This window comes from Erythrolamprus reginae, chromosome 1 (genome assembly GCF_031021105.1).
Source record: "Erythrolamprus reginae isolate rEryReg1 chromosome 1, rEryReg1.hap1, whole genome shotgun sequence".
Lineage (NCBI taxonomy): Eukaryota > Metazoa > Chordata > Lepidosauria > Squamata > Dipsadidae > Erythrolamprus > Erythrolamprus reginae.
Genome location: NC_091950.1, coordinates 161,017,107 through 161,030,682, shown reverse-complemented (window position 1 = coordinate 161,030,682; position 13,576 = coordinate 161,017,107). Strand labels below are relative to the sequence as shown.

The 13,576-nt window shown below is 40.1% G+C and overlaps 1 protein-coding gene across 2 annotated transcripts in view; it reads left to right on the top strand.

The window, feature by feature from the left end:
- Nucleotides 1-13,576, top strand: part of OSBPL11 (oxysterol binding protein like 11) — an 84,807-nt gene that overhangs the window by 23,879 nt on the left and 47,352 nt on the right. The window contains exons 2-4 of one of the 2 annotated variants that reach the window (XM_070730512.1): nucleotides 4,884-4,952; nucleotides 9,644-9,819; nucleotides 11,832-11,911. In XM_070730512.1, the coding sequence (XP_070586613.1) occupies nucleotides 4,884-4,952; nucleotides 9,644-9,819; nucleotides 11,832-11,911 (325 nt within the window). Of the gene's footprint in view, nucleotides 1-4,883; nucleotides 4,953-9,643; nucleotides 9,820-11,831; nucleotides 11,933-13,576 lie in introns of both variants that reach the window. The other variant, XM_070730506.1, reaches the window with a different exon arrangement.

The window sequence follows — 13,576 nt, the reverse complement described above, 5'->3', positions numbered from 1 at the left end:
GGAACGGGGGTGGAGATCAGCGGCGGAGTCCGGCGTTGGGGGCCTGGGGCCATGCGGGACTGCTCATCCAGGCTTGCCGGTCCACGCGCGCCTGGATGAGCGGTCCCGCATGGCCCCAGCGCCGGACTCCGCCACTGATCTCCACCCCCGTTCCGCTCTGCAGCTGAGAGGCGCGTGCACTCCTTCGCCCTCCCCGGCACCCAGCCGCCTCCACCTCCCGGTAAAGTGCCCGATCTCTTCCTGCAGGAACGGGTGGTGGGGCGCCGCGAAGGGCCGCGCTTGAAGGCCACCACGGCGCCGCAGTCCCAGAAAGTGGTGTGCTTTTTAAATGTGACGCTTTCCTTTCCTGCATCAGCCAGCAAAGCCGGGCAGTCGGCTTTGCTGGCTGGAGAAGCGAGCGATCTGGGGCTGCGTAGTTTTGCGCAGGGGGGACAGGGGGACAGGGCAGTCCCCGCCGCCTGTGTCAGCGGCGAGGTGTGCTCGCCTTGTGCCGTGGGGGGGAGGCGATGGAGGTCAGGGGTTTTCAAGCAGTCGCCTCCCCCCCACACACAAACTTAGCCATGGTGCACTTAGCTGTGACTTTCAGTGGACAGTTTTTCAATTGCCAATCGCCTTTTCATGAATTTCGCGTCCACTCACCGTGGAGGAGGAGGGGAGGAGGAGGTGGAGAGGCAAGGGGGCGGGGAGGAAAGCGGGCCTGCAATTGGCCAATTTCTTTCTCGCCTTTAGGGAGAGGAACTGTTGCTGCTCTGCCATAGGGCAGCAACAGTTTCTCTCCCTAAAGGCGACAAAGGAAGGGGCCAATTGCAGGCCCGCTTTCCTCCCCGCCCCCTTGCCTCTCCACCTTCTCCTCGCTGAACAGCCGACCGCGGTGAGTTGACAGGAGATTCGGGAGCTTATTTTATCGACCAGTAAAATCTTGTGAGCTTGCCACTGGCTGGTTAAAAGACCTCGTTGGGCCGCATCCGGCCCGCGGGCCGTAGTTTGGGGACCGCTGCATTAAGGGTTGAGAAATGGTAATTCAGTCTTAGGAAAGTGGAGAGCGGATTGGAGTAAGATCTTTGATAGGCTTTCCAAACTTTGATAGGCTTTCCAAGGTCAGGAAATCCTCAGCACTGCAAGGATCCCAGGAATCAACTGCTACGTTATTGTTGCAGGTTATATCAAGAATCTTTGAAAGCTTGTCAAAGTTTCTGGGTGCCCCATTTTATATCAGAATCAAGGCAGGCTTACACATTCCTTCACCAAGATTATCTCTACATTCCTTTCCAGGATAAAAACGGGCAGGCTGTGTTGATAAAGCTACAACTCATGTCAGCCAAAGCAAAACTGACAGTGCCAAGCAATGATAAGCATTCTAACTCAGGATATTTGAAGGACATCTCTAGATTAAGGAATAAAACACTATCCTATTTATACACCTGCATAATTTTTTTATTTTGTTTTTTTATCTTTACAACCTTTAGATCAGCTACCAATTTGTAAATAGGTCAGCTGATAACTGAAAAACAAGAACAATAACAGTGATCTTAGGTACGATCCAACTTTTATGATGAATGGTTTAAGACTTTAAGACAGACATACGGTCCCGACAGCCTGTGTCACAATATTACTATATGGAGATTCTTTGTTTCTTTGATACTCGCCTGGTTATTTTGTGTTGAGGCAGACATGGTTGAAGCCTCTCTGCTTGGTGTTCTTTCCAGTTCTGCTAATTTTTCTGTGCAACTTCTCTGAAATTAGCTTATAGTTGGTGAGTAGGATGCATTGTGACATCAACAACAAAGCTGCCAATCAGTGAGCTGCTCCCTCCTCTAGGTTCATCAAATTTCACTTCTGATGATTTATTGGTTGAAAGGATGGTGTAATTACGATGGTATTTTTGGGGAAATTTAGTTTCAGCTCCATCATATAATACAGGAGACATCAAAGGAATTAAGCATTAAGCATCCTTTTAAAATACACAAGCATTCAGTGAACAAAAATTGTGTCTAAAATGTATTATAAAATACTGAAAAAATTGATTCTCATGAAACAAGAATTCTTTGCATTCTACAGAAATAATTGAAATTCAAAGAGAGTGATTGCCTCTCTTTGTGTTGGGGCCTGCCCTCTGGAATGATTATACACCCCCCAAATGTATGGGCCCCAATCTGTTACTAAAACATTAACAGCCTGGAGGTTTCTTTGGGCCCTGAGGCTGGGATGAGAGGAGTCCTGTCCAGAGAAGGCTTAACATTGCAGGTTCCTGCTTGCCAATTATTTGCCAATTAAAGGTGCTTTCATTTAAATTTTGTGTTTGTTTCTAGTTATTTGGGGTATTGTAAGCTACCCAGAGTCAGGATGTTTATGGTGGATGTACATATAAATAAATAATTAGCCTCTGAAACTAATTCTACGGTATTTTAATCAGGATTTGAATGTAATCACATTTGAGTCTGTAAAAGTGGCTCTTTGTCTTCTGTGGAGGATTTTAATTAAGTGAAAGTCCTGCATAGCTGATTATGAAAGCCATTTATGTGTTTAAATGGGATTAACTGTGTACAGTAGCAAACGCAGTATGAGTTTTACAGTTTTTCAGCCCTGATGTCAGTACGAATGAGCTTTGACCAAAATTCAGATTTCAGCCAAGCAGTTTGTTTCATGACCCTCAAAGTTTTAAAAGCATAATTTCTTAAAATAGTTTACGCTACTGACATTAAATTATTCCTGTAACAGGCAAGACTCTGTTTCATCTCGGGATTATTCTGTGGAGAAAAAAAAAATCAGAGCAGGTTCTCCTTCCTAATTCCTCCAGTTTTCCTCCACAAATACGTTATCACCTGCTTCCAGATTTATGTACAAATATATCACTTTCATTCTACTGAGCACTGGCAATTAATTTGGTCTTCATCATCATTCATACATTTTTCACTTCCTACATGAATTAATTTGGTCTGAAATAACTCCTTAGGATAGATGCACAATCAACAATCAATCTGTGAATTCAAAGGCATTATTACATAAACAGATATTGTATGTGGAGAGAAGACACCAAAAATAAATATATATTTTCAGATATGCTTTCAGAAATTGTGAGGTTAAATTGGTATTTAGCAGGCATTTTCAAGTAATTATTGCCGTTGCTTGTTTAGGAGGCCAGTTTCCAATTGTATTGCTTTATTTGGTTTAAAAACTTAGTAAAATATGGTATCCCCATTCATAGCTATTTATTAAATGTTAAAACAATTTTTATAATTCACTGTTGATACTTAGATGTGGCGACGTGATTAAATCTCTTGACTGGAATAGTTTCTCTGACCATTTAAGGTACTTTACATAGAGCAGGAAATAATGATAATTCAGATTTGCAAGACTCATTTGTAGCTCCTGATTTCTAAAATTTTCTTCAGGTTTAGCTCTGCTAGGAGTGCTAATCTGTTATGAGTTGTGAATAAAGTTCTAGTTGTGGACCTTACAAAATAGTCATGTCCTCAATTTTCTAGAGGAATGCTCTGTTCCTATAAAGTTTCTTGAATGTGATGCAGGAATGTTTGTTGTTTGTGGTCTACAAGGCAGAAATTAATTTTATGTATTTTGAATGTGTTTGTGTGAACATTTTTCAGGGACACCATTTATTGGTGGCACCTTGTGATTGCTAATAATTGCTACTCCACTAGATGGCAGCATCTAACTGGCTTGGAACTCCAATGGCGAACCACTTCTCTATTGCTGCCCAGAAGGGGACAAACTTTGAGGCAGACTTTAATATAATTCCTATGAAACAGTGCAAAGATGGATGCTGTGCATCCATCGTAGAGGAAGACATACATAACATTGAATAGGTCTGCTCTGTGATGCACATATTTTAGTGAGGGGTTCTTGGTGTTCTCTGAGCTTGGTTGGTTTTTTGCAGACATTTTATTCCTCAAATCTATCTAACGTAATAAGTGCCAGTTGTTGGTACCTATTTTAGTTACTTGTTTTGGGTGCTGGTTGCATTTGTAAATTTGTTTGGTAGGGAGAATTTGCACATTTATAAAATGGCTTTAAAGGGGAAGCGTAACAATTACAGTATAAAGCATAGGTGTACAAATGTCCTACCTATATATTGCTTCGTATATTTTTTTTCCTAGTATATTTTCCTGTTCTACTTAACTTCTATTTAAGTGGGCATGCCACAAAGTGAAATATCATTTTTATTTTCTATGGATGTTTTGGATGGAAAAGGCATTTTTGAAAATAAATAAAGATGATTAAAACCTGGATTTGCATTAAATGTTGCTTTAAAACTAAGGGTTTTTTCATATTAAAAAACAGATCGGTACACTAAGAAAAGATAGATGTGGCACCCAAAGCAAAATAAAAGTCTTCAATGATGTTGATGATTTATGATACTCAGGAGTCCAAGAAGTGTGTATCGTTTCAAAATTTTAAATGTATCTCTCCTTAATTAATAGTGGTCAGTAATTTATTTGTACAGTTCAATTTGAAAGGTATTCTTTTAACCTTAATCAAATTCCATTTTCATAATGAAAAATAGTTAAAAAGCCCCAAAACCTTTCCTTAAAGTTGGAAAGCTGAAGGATATTTAGTAATTTAATCTTCAATATTGAAGCTTTATAAACAAGAGGTGTCCAAAAATTTATTACTGATTCCTGTAGTTTATGCATCGGTAACGTGGGTCCCAGTTTTCAGATGGGTATATTATTTAAAGCATCTCAGTTCTAAATGCAAAGAGATACAAGGAGCAAGAGCTCACACAAATTTCTGTTTTAAAAGTTGTTTTTTGCTGAGTCTTCTATTACTCTATCAAATATGAAATTACGCAACATGTATGTGAGATATTTTAATTGTTGTTATTTGCCTATAGCTGATGAACTCTGTTCTTATATTTGCCACAGTGATCACATGGAAAACATTTCTGGCTATTTAATGAAATATACAAATCTTGTAACAGGCTGGCAGTACCGGTAAGTTCGATTTTCCAAATGTTACTATTTCACGAGGCAGAAATTGTTGGTAATATTATGATTGTTTTAGAAAATAATATGTGAAAGAAGAATTGTTTTAGCAATCTTTTGCTTTAGTGCATGTATTTGATTTCTTGAATGGTAAATTTTTAATTGAATCAGAGGGCTTTGTGTATTTTACCCTTCAAGAGATAACGCAAAGAAAAATGCAGCTATGAAATATATTTGAACATGGAGGGTATAGCATAGTTGCTATTATAAGCAACAGAAATATGATTTTTGAATGCAATAGATGCAATATGATTTTTGAATGCAACTGCTTACAACGTTAACAAGATTTTAAAAGATTGGAGCTCATATTTTGAGATTTCTGAAACTATAATTGCAATAAATTTTTATCTGCTGCACACATGGCTTTGTTCTGTAGTTTAATTCCCAATACGTAGGACTGTTTGTAGGAATTTGCATTCATTTTTCTTGAGTGAATATTTGTGTGAATTTGAAAATAAGATCTGAGCACTTGAGTTTTTCTAAGTTTGCAAAAGGTCTGGGGAAGCTAAGTTTTGTTCATGCTTATATTCCTCCTCTGTCTTTCCTTCTGTGATAAAAATGTTATGATATGACATTATCCTGGGAATGCTTATTCTCTTTGAAATACTCTCTGAAGCATTGGTTTTAAACAAGGAAAAAAACCCCATGTTTTTCCTTCAGTCTGTCGTCATCTTCCCCCCCCCCCAATGCTTTGAGTTCGGTTTGTTGAACCTGTTCCTGATATTTGCAGTGTAAATTGATACTTTGGTCTAGGAGCTACACTTTGAAATTTCAGGACTTGCAGTCTTTTTGAGCTATGGCGGCTCATTTACAATTGGTTCTGCAGTGATTAAATTATGCCCACATCAAAACATTGCATCTTTGGTATCCAATAGCTTCTAAATTGAATAGTAACTCTCTTGATTTTAGAGGCTCTACTATTGTAATAAAGTGGAATCTTCTTAAATAACACAGACGTGGTTCCTTAGCATAGCTTTTATTTGGAGTAGTATGTGACATTGTCTGTCCTCTCATTTGTCCACTGAAGCTAAAAAATATTGTGCCATTATCACAACTGTAATAAGCACAGCTTTGTTTGCCTGGTCAAAATTGCCCAATACATCTGCCATATCGTATGACTCACTGTTACTAAAATAGGGTTTTCTTTCAATCAACCATTGCAAGCTAGCTTAAATTAGGGAAACATTTGGAATGTTTCTTCTGCTTATGAGCTGTGGTGGCACCGTAGTTAGAAATTATTCTTATTCTTATTATTTATTAGATTTGTATGCCGCCCCTCTCCGTAGACTCGGGGCGGCTCACAACAATAACAAAGACAATGTAAGAACAAATATAATAATTTAAAAAACACTAAAAACCCCATTATTAAAAGCAAACATACACACAAACATACCATGTATAAACTGTACAGTGGTCCCTCGATCATCGCGAGGGTTCCGTTCCAGGACCCCAAGCGATGATCGATTTTTCGCGAAGTAGCGGTGCGGAAGTGAAAACACCATCTGCGCATGCGCAGATGGTGTTTTTACTTCCATCGCCGCCCGCCCTTCGCCCGCCCACCCCGTTGCTCGCGCCTGGGGTTTCCCCGCACGCGTGCCGCCCGCCCACGCTGTTGCTGGGGCCGCTTCCCAGCTGGGGAGCGGAGCTGGGGGTTCCCCAAGCGCGCGTGCGTTGCTGGGGCCGCTTCCCAGCTGGGGAGCGGAGCTGGGGTTTCCCCAAGCGTGCGCGCACCGCCCGCCCACGCTGTTGCTGGGGCCGCTTCCCAGCTGGGGAGCGGAGCTGGGGTGTCCCCGCGCGTGCCACCCGCCCCCCCACGCCATTGCTCGCGCTGCCGCTGGGGTCTTACCGGGGCAAGAGGGGGAAGACCCAGGGAAGCCGCCCAGCTTCCCAGCTGGGGAACTCCACCATCTACGCATGCGTGGCCATAGAAAAAAGGCACGCATGCGCAGATGGTGGAGTTTACTTCCGGGTTGAAAACTCGCGAAATAGCCCTTTCGCGATGCTCGAGGACGCGAAACTCGAGGGTTCACTGTATACTGCTTCTGTGGACTGCTGTTGCCTACAATTTGGCAGTTCAAATCTCACCAGGCTCAAACCTTCCACCTTTGGGTGGGTAAAATGAGGACCCAGATTGTTGAGGGCAATATGCTCACTCTGTAAACTGCTTAGAAAGGGCTGTGAAGCACTGTAAACTAAAGCGGTATATAAGTCTAAGTGTTATTGCTATTGCTACTTACTGGTAGCTGGCTTCTTTGTTATTTAAAAATCTCAACCAAGAAATAGGGATATATTAGTAGCCATGCCTCCTGATTCCTTACGATCTCTATAGTTCCAGCTTCTGTTTATATCAAGAGGTTTTTTTCAATCTAAGGATAAAAATCTCTTGAGAATATGCAGAGTCCCATGTAAGAAGTGAAAAGATGAAAAGCCTCTGAACACTGTACACAGCCTTTGGGAGTCAGGCAAGATACAGATTTGATAAATATACGTATGAGTTTTTCCTATATGTGTTAGGATGGCTTTCTGGCTCATACCAAAGTATAAGGCTCCTCTATTAAAACTTCCCAGCTTCAGCAAACCGTGTATCCGGGAACATTGCTTTGGTCTGGCTGATGAGTCAGAATGGAAAGCCTCACTTTTCAACTTTATGCCTTTTTGAAATCTTTCAACAGAGGTGCTCAGTGATAATAAAAGATTCAAACCGAATCCAGGCCTCTTTTTCCTTAGAGGCCATTTTTATTTTTATTTTTTATATATTCAAGTACAGTGGTACCTCGTGATATGAACCCCTCGTGATACGAACTCGGGGTTCGGAAATTTTTTGCCTCTTCTTACGAACTTTTTTCGGATTACGAACCCACCGCAGATTGCAAAATGGCGCTCCGCTGGGCGCCACTGCACAGCTGTCACCTTTTAAAACAGCCGGGGGGCTTCTCGGCGTTCTCCCGAACCCGAACCCTAACTTTTCCGGCCTCCAGGAAGGAGGTCTTCGTGACGTCAAAGCTCCGCCTGTGGAATTCCCTATTGGGATTCCCCATCTCCTTTCCAGCCTCCGGAGCGCCATTTTGCTATTTTTTTTCTTTTTGCACGCATTAATCGCTTTTACCTTGTTTCCTATGGGAAACAATGTTTTGTCTTACGAACGTTTCACCTTACGAACCTACTTCCGGAACCAATTAAGTTCGTAAGACGAGGTATTACTGTATTTTCATCCTTGTGTTCATTTCTGACAGGTGTATTACAACATGTTTGGTTACTTTTGATGTATTGCTTCATCATTTACCTCCATGTTGTTTTTCCAGGGGCAATTATGCAAACATTGCAGAAAAGTAATCTGGTCCTAAGCCCTACATGGTTTAGGACCAGATTACATATGGGACTGCCTCCTGCCCTACGTATCCTAGTGGTCAGCCAGATCCCACAGAGTCAGCCTCCTCCAGATCTCGTCAGCCAAGCTGTTGCCTGGCAGGGCCTAGGGGAAGGGCCTTCTCTGTGGCAGCTCCAGTCCTTTGGAACCAATCCCCCCCCCCGAGATTTGCATTGCCCCCCACTCTCCTGGCTTTTCGAAAGGTTTTAAAAACACACCTTTGCTAGCAGGCCTGGGGCCGTTGAGCGCTGACACTCTACTATGGCTGATAGTATGACTGTATTTGGAGTGAATCGGGTTGAATCGTTAGGGTTTTAGATTTAGGTTTTATACTTGGGTTTTTTAAATTTTGTATTTTGTATTGAGTCCCCTGTAGAAAGGCGGCTTTGAAATCCAAGTAAATTAAATGAATGAAAGAATGAAAGAAAAGAAAGGAAGAAAGAAAGAAAGAAAGAAAAACAGAAAGCTCACCTGCTTAATCCCAAGGGCTGAGTCCATGTTTTCCCATCCTCCAGTGGAAGATGAAAGAATGGCAGAAGGCAGCTTTTTCTCCCTGTACAGTTCCCAATGGCACCTTTCACAGATTATTTCCCCATATCCTGCCAAAACATTGTCGGGCACAAATGGTTGAGAGGCATGAATAGTTAAAAATTAATTACCTTTGCCTATAAAATATATTCTATACTTCCACTCGTGCTCTCTAAAAATAAATAAATAAATTCGGAGTGAAAGTAGGTTCCTCTAAGAAGGAATTAAGTCAAGATCCAGGTTGGTGTGCGATTTCTTTTTAGAACAGCTCAGTGATTTTTAAATTTGTTGACTTTAAGATGGGTGGACTTCAATTCCCAGAATTCCCCATTTCCCATGCTGTTTGGGGAAATTCTGGGAGTTGAAGTCCACCCATCTTAAAATTGATACGTTCAGAAAACACTGGTTTAGGTCACAATTTTTTTTGCAACGGTATTGCCCTAACACTGGACAAACAGCAAGCAACCCTTCCTCTCTCTGAATTGTGCAGTGAAATGTCGCCAAACAGCTGGACAACCTGGGTTATTCCAAAGGAACTGCAGGCCTTTCATTATGCAGCTTTCAGCTCACATCGAAGCATTCAGTGCTTTTCAAAAGCTGTCTGGGCAGATAGGAGGAGGGGATTGCTGCCTGTTGGATTGAGATCTGTATGTGGACATATTAACTGAAAAGGGCTCAAATGTGGAAGTTTGGAAAAACAAAAGTGGGGGGATTTTTGAATTTGCTCTTCCCTCATCATTTACAGATATTTTGTCTTAAACAATGAAGCTGGCTTCCTAGAGTATTTTGTGAATGAACAGTCCAGAAACCAGAAACCTAGAGGTACCTTGCAGCTGGCTGGAGCTGTGATATCGCCTAGTGATGAAGATTCTCATACTTTTACAGTGAACGCTGCCACTGGAGAACAGTATAAACTGAGAGGTACGGGTTGCTTTATTTACAGTTCTATTGTTCCTACTAGGATATGCTTCTTTGGTTTGTGGTCTATGCAGGTAGTCCTCGAGGCCAACATTTTTGTTGTTAAGTGAGACATTTGGTAAATGAGTTTTCCACCATTTGATGACTTTTCAGTTCTGGAGACCTCACCTACAAAAAGATATTGACAAAATTGAACGGGTCCAAAGACGGGCTACAAGAATGGTGGAAGGTCTTAAGCATAAAACGTATCAGAAAAGACTTAATGAACTCAATCTGTATAGTCTGGAGGACAGAAGGAAAAGGGGGGACATGATCGAAACATTTAAATATGTTAAAGGGTTAAATAAGGTTCAGGAGGGAAGTGTTTTTAATAGGAAAGTGAACACAAGAACAAGGGGACACAATCGGAAGTTAGTTGGGGGAAAGATCAAAAGCAACATGAGAAAATATTATTTTACTGAAAGAGTAGCAGATCCTTGGAACAAACTTCCAGCAGATGTGGTTGGTAAATCCACAGTAACTGAATTTAAACATGCCTGGGATAAACATATATCCATTGTAAGATAAAATACAGGAAATAGTATAAGGGCTGACTAGATGGACCATGAGGTCTTTTTCTGCCGTCAGTCTTCTATGTTTCTATGTTTTCCTGCCACAGTTGTTAAGTGGATCATTACAATGGATAAGTTGTAAACCTGGTTAATTAAGTGAATTTGGCATCCCCATTTAACTTTGCTTGTCAGAAGGTCACAAAAGGGGATGATCATGAGGATGCCACAAAGGACATAATTGTGAAAAGGGGTAGTAGATTTTTCAGTGCTTTTGTAACTTTGAACCATCACTAAAGGGACTGTGGTAAGTTGAGGACTAACTGTACTGGCCTTTGCTTTCATTCTGTCGTAATTCAGGCAGGGACTTTGTTGATATAAAGAAAGAGAGAGAAGCAGGCATGTTATAGAAAATAAAATCCAGGTATGTTATTTCCTTGAACTAATTCATAATTTAGGAAGAGAGATTTCTGGGAAACTTAGAAACCACAAATTTCCCTCTGTGATTGTAGTCTTAGTTGCAAATTGCAATAGTGCAGTGATGGCTAACCTTTTTGTCGTTGCGTGCTGAAAGTGTTTGCGTGCATGACAGCATATGCGCATGGCTGCACCTGGTGCCCCGCCCCCCCTATGCATGCACGTACAACCACCCAAGCTCCCACGACCCCTGTGTATGTGTACATGAAACCCCCCCTCCAGCATCCCATTTTGGGCCTCGCAGGCTTGTCTTTAGTCTCCTGGGACAAAAAGCAGGCCACCTGGGAGCATGTGGGATCAGGGGTGGTTGTGTGTGTGGGGCGTGTGGCACATGTGTGGGTCTGCGTGCTGCATGCACATTGCATTATGGGTGCAGGCAAGGTTTTGCCGATTTTATATGTAAAATAATACAGTGGTTGCTTCGAAGTAGTTTGAAGATATCTACACCCAGAGCTTTGTAAACACTGATCAGCTTCTGTAAAATTATTATAACATTTAGTGTTCAAATTTGTTTTTGGTAGGTGCATTACTTTCTGTTCTATCACCTGAAAATGAATGCAACATTAAAGACAAAGTATGCTTTTTGTTATTAGCTCTTATTGTTGTTATTTGACTTGTGTTTTGGCAAATACCCTGTTGTATCTTTTGAGGTTGTAGTCATTGAGGTTTAGCCTGTCGTTACATTTTTCCCAGTTTAGTTTCCCTTGAGTAGAATTTTACTTTTGAATGTTGCTACTAGCAAAAAGATTTATTCAGTGATTTTCATTACATTTCTTCCTCTGGCAATCTCTGGCATAATCTGTTTGCTATTTAGGAGTTTTTCACATTCTTCTGGAAATAACGTTTTTAGGAGAGGTGGAAATAGCCAGTCATTCTGCTATGATGTTGGTGGGGAATTCATTTGTCCATTTTTGGGAAGCCTGACTCTTCCAGTATAATTGGAATTGAAACTGTATTGTGAAAATTCTTTTCCTTTTCCTTTTTATTCAGCTACGGATGCCAAAGAAAGACAGCATTGGGTCAGCAGGCTTCAGATATGCACACAACACCACACTGAAGCAATTGGAAAGGTATTGTCTGTAACAAACACTGTAAGTCATGCAGCAATAAGAATGTATAATGTCTACAAATCGTGTGAACCAATAGACCAACAGATCCTACTTACATTTACCAAAGAAAAAAAAAACTAATAGAGAACACCGAAGTCATATTGGTTTTTTTTCCCTTTGGTAAAATGTAGTTAGGATCTGTTAAACAAGCAATAAATATTATACTATTATTTGATGTTTAAATGAAACATTGATGAAAGTCATGTTTTGAAAGGTTTCCCGTGTTGTTTATAGCTAGTCCAAAGAGAGGATCAAAGCTGCTATACACCCCCAGAAGTCCTTTTATAAATTGGCTTATTAATCTGATAAATTTCTATGAGCCTCTGTAATTTTCTAATTGTTTAAACATATTTAATGTATAATTGTCTCTTGCAGCAGTTGGGAAGTCTTGGATCTGTTTTCACTTAGTAAAATTAAAAGCTGCAAACCGTTGTTAATATCTGGGAGTGAGGTGTATTGAACGCAGTGTGACTTGTTTCAGAATGAACATGGGTTGTGAATGTGTTTACTCTTGTGAGAAATGAAAAGGTGGATAATATTTATCTGACTATTTATCTGATAGTATTGACTATTCTGGTTAATGCCAATTTAATCGTGCAGTTCTTGTGAGTCAGCAGCTGGCATGTGTGAAAGTGCTTGTGGCTGGGGTAGCTCAGTAAATCTCAAATGAAATTTTGTAACATACTGAATTCTATTAAGTGATTCATCAAATAAAATAAATCCTCTGTATCTTGCAGTTCCTAAATGTGTTACTGCAGCATGACTGATAAACCAGTTTTCGGGATTGCAAAATTAAGTTTATCATGCCCTCTTTCAGTTGCTCATAATGGAATCTGGCTTTAAGTGTTAAGCATTATTATTAGCCAGCCATCTGGAAAAAAATACTAGTTTTGACATATTGTTATATCTTTGCCAAAATGAAATTACTAAGGCAGATTCAGTCTATGGAACAAGCTTCCCCCGTTCCACACGTTTATATTTTGATTTGCATTTTTTGTACTGCTTTAATGTGCAGAAAAGACTAAGTGCAAAATAAAAACAAAAGTATGAAAAAGAAACAGCAAAACAAAGACAATAACCTAAAATATTTACTATTAATAAATGAAAGCTAATCCATTTTAAGCAGATAACTAAATCTTGTTCATAGGATAGTACTGATTGGTCTTTTTATTTTGTTATGTCAAAGCTGAGAGAGAATGTATACTTTATCCAATATTTAAAATCTAGAGTTCATACCTTTGCAATCATCCAAATTTCTCTTTTTAGCTGCACTGTAAGCTTGATATGTCTCAAATTCTTCATAAATGTATAAGTAATTGGGAGTTTCAAAAATAGCTAAAACACTAAACTAAACTAAACTGAGAAATTTTTTAAAAATGCTTTCACTGAATATATTTAGATTACCCTGAGTGTTTTTACATAGGATCCGGTTAATTAAATAATAATATGCTACATGAGAATGTTAATATATTTTGGGACAAGTATTTTTTTAAAAAAAACACCACTTTTACATTCAGTTATCTCAGACTATCAGTTTTTCCCATAAAGAGAGATAGAATTTCAACTTATGCTAAAGAATTTTCCAAGTAAGTCTTGCAACCTTGAGTGCTTAAAAAAACAAATGAA